The sequence below is a fragment of the Acyrthosiphon pisum genome, chromosome A1 (genome assembly GCF_005508785.2).
Source record: "Acyrthosiphon pisum isolate AL4f chromosome A1, pea_aphid_22Mar2018_4r6ur, whole genome shotgun sequence".
Lineage (NCBI taxonomy): Eukaryota > Metazoa > Arthropoda > Insecta > Hemiptera > Aphididae > Acyrthosiphon > Acyrthosiphon pisum.
The window spans coordinates 112,018,576-112,020,279 of record NC_042494.1 but is presented as its reverse complement, the minus strand read 5'-3'; the positions used below and the strand labels follow the sequence as shown (position 1 = coordinate 112,020,279).

The 1,704-nt window shown below is 27.9% G+C and overlaps 1 protein-coding gene across 1 annotated transcript in view; it reads right to left on the bottom strand.

The window, feature by feature from the left end:
* LOC100162508 (ribosomal protein S6 kinase beta-2) overlaps positions 1-1,704 on the bottom strand; it is a 16,915-nt gene that overhangs the window by 6,445 nt on the left and 8,766 nt on the right. Inside the window, exons 3-4 of the mRNA XM_001947928.4 lie at positions 1,216-1,474; positions 933-1,066 (exon numbers count right to left, since the gene is read on the bottom strand). Coding sequence (XP_001947963.1) covers positions 933-1,066; positions 1,216-1,474 — 393 coding nt within the window. The remainder of the gene's footprint in view (positions 1-932; positions 1,067-1,215; positions 1,475-1,704) is intronic.

Sequence of the window (1,704 nt, the reverse complement as noted above, 5' to 3'; positions counted from 1 at the left end):
TTATTATTATTTGATTTTGTATTCCACTTTCAAAAAAAATAAAAAATGTTATAAATTTAAATGATGTTTAAATTGATTTGAGACAATATTTAGACAAATCGATATGTCATTCCCTCAAAAGTATTATTCTCTATCTTTTTTGTAATAGGTGACTTTACTCTAAGATTACTTAAGCGAATAGAAAAAATGATTTTGCGTAAATGCGTTTTATCTATGTTGCGTGTGGGCCAGAGAGAGAAAACGAATAGTGTGCTGACATTCTCTTATTATTCAATGTTTTAGTATATTTCTTCTTCAGACTGCAGTAATCATTACCTCATACCTATATATTTCTACATCACATACATCACCAGATACTACTGTCTAGAAGTGGTTTTAAAATACTTAGTACCCACCCACCATTCAACCCAACCACTTTAATGGAATTTGTGATAAAAGTAACTGAACAGATAATCAAAATAATTTTAAGCACAATTACTTTATTAAAAATTAAAACTATAAATTGTGGTCAGTAAATGGTCAACATACCACCCAACTCATAATATATTGGTGATTAAAATATGTTAAGCTCAAATCGACTCTGGATACTATTATTTACTAATAGAACTGTATAAAAAATAAAAATGTAGCTCAAGGTTGAGTTACTTCAGTAGGTCAATTTGGCATGGAATGACCTATTTATTCTGTATATGATAAAATATAATAATATCATTTAGTACAAACACATTTAGTGTATACACTTGTCTTAATATGAACCATATTTAATATTATAACAATAAAATATAATATCATGAAATAAATCTCTTATCAATAATAATAGTAATAGTAAAATACTCTGTATTACTTTGTTGTAGAGGTTTGGGTTCCACAGTCACTACTACACAAATATTTGATAACAATAAATAACTAAAATAATAAACAATGTACAATACCATGCTGTGTCTTCTAAGAATATTCCTTCTCGTTCTAAATGCATAAAAAGTTCGCCACCACTTAAATATTCCAAAATAAGATAAAGTTTTCCATTTGTTTGAAATGCATAGAACAAACTGACTATAAACGGATGCTAAAAATATTTAAAAATATTAATATATTAATTACATCCATATTTAAACTCTAAACATCAAGAACAAAATATTCAAGTATTGAGTATTTTGTAAATTGATATGTGTACAGCCAAATAATAATATTGTATAAACAAAATTGAACTTGAACCTTTACAGCCTCGAGTATATTACGTTCTGCTTTCGTATGAGCCATATCCTTGGAATTCCTAACTATTGTGGCCTTACGTAAGACTTTCATGGCAAAAACTTTATTTGTATCATTACCAGTCCTCTTGCGAACCTGAAACACTTTTCCATAACCTCCTTTTCCTAATACTTTCAATATCTCGAAACAATCTGGAGTTAACTTTTCTTTGGTAAGGTTTACAGTTCTTTCTGATAACTTTAATGTTTCTACATCACTGGATCTATAATTTAAAAAACACATTTTTAATATTTTAGTTAAAAGATGTTCTGTTAATTATGAATTATATTGTAAAATTAGTTAAGGATTAAAATTGAACAACTTGAATGATAACCTTTAAATATAAATGTTCTATGAACCATGAAATATCTTTCACAATAATACATTATTACCAGTGGCACAACCAGAAAAAAATATTCTGGTGGGGGGGGGGGGGGGTGTACAACCCCTTAA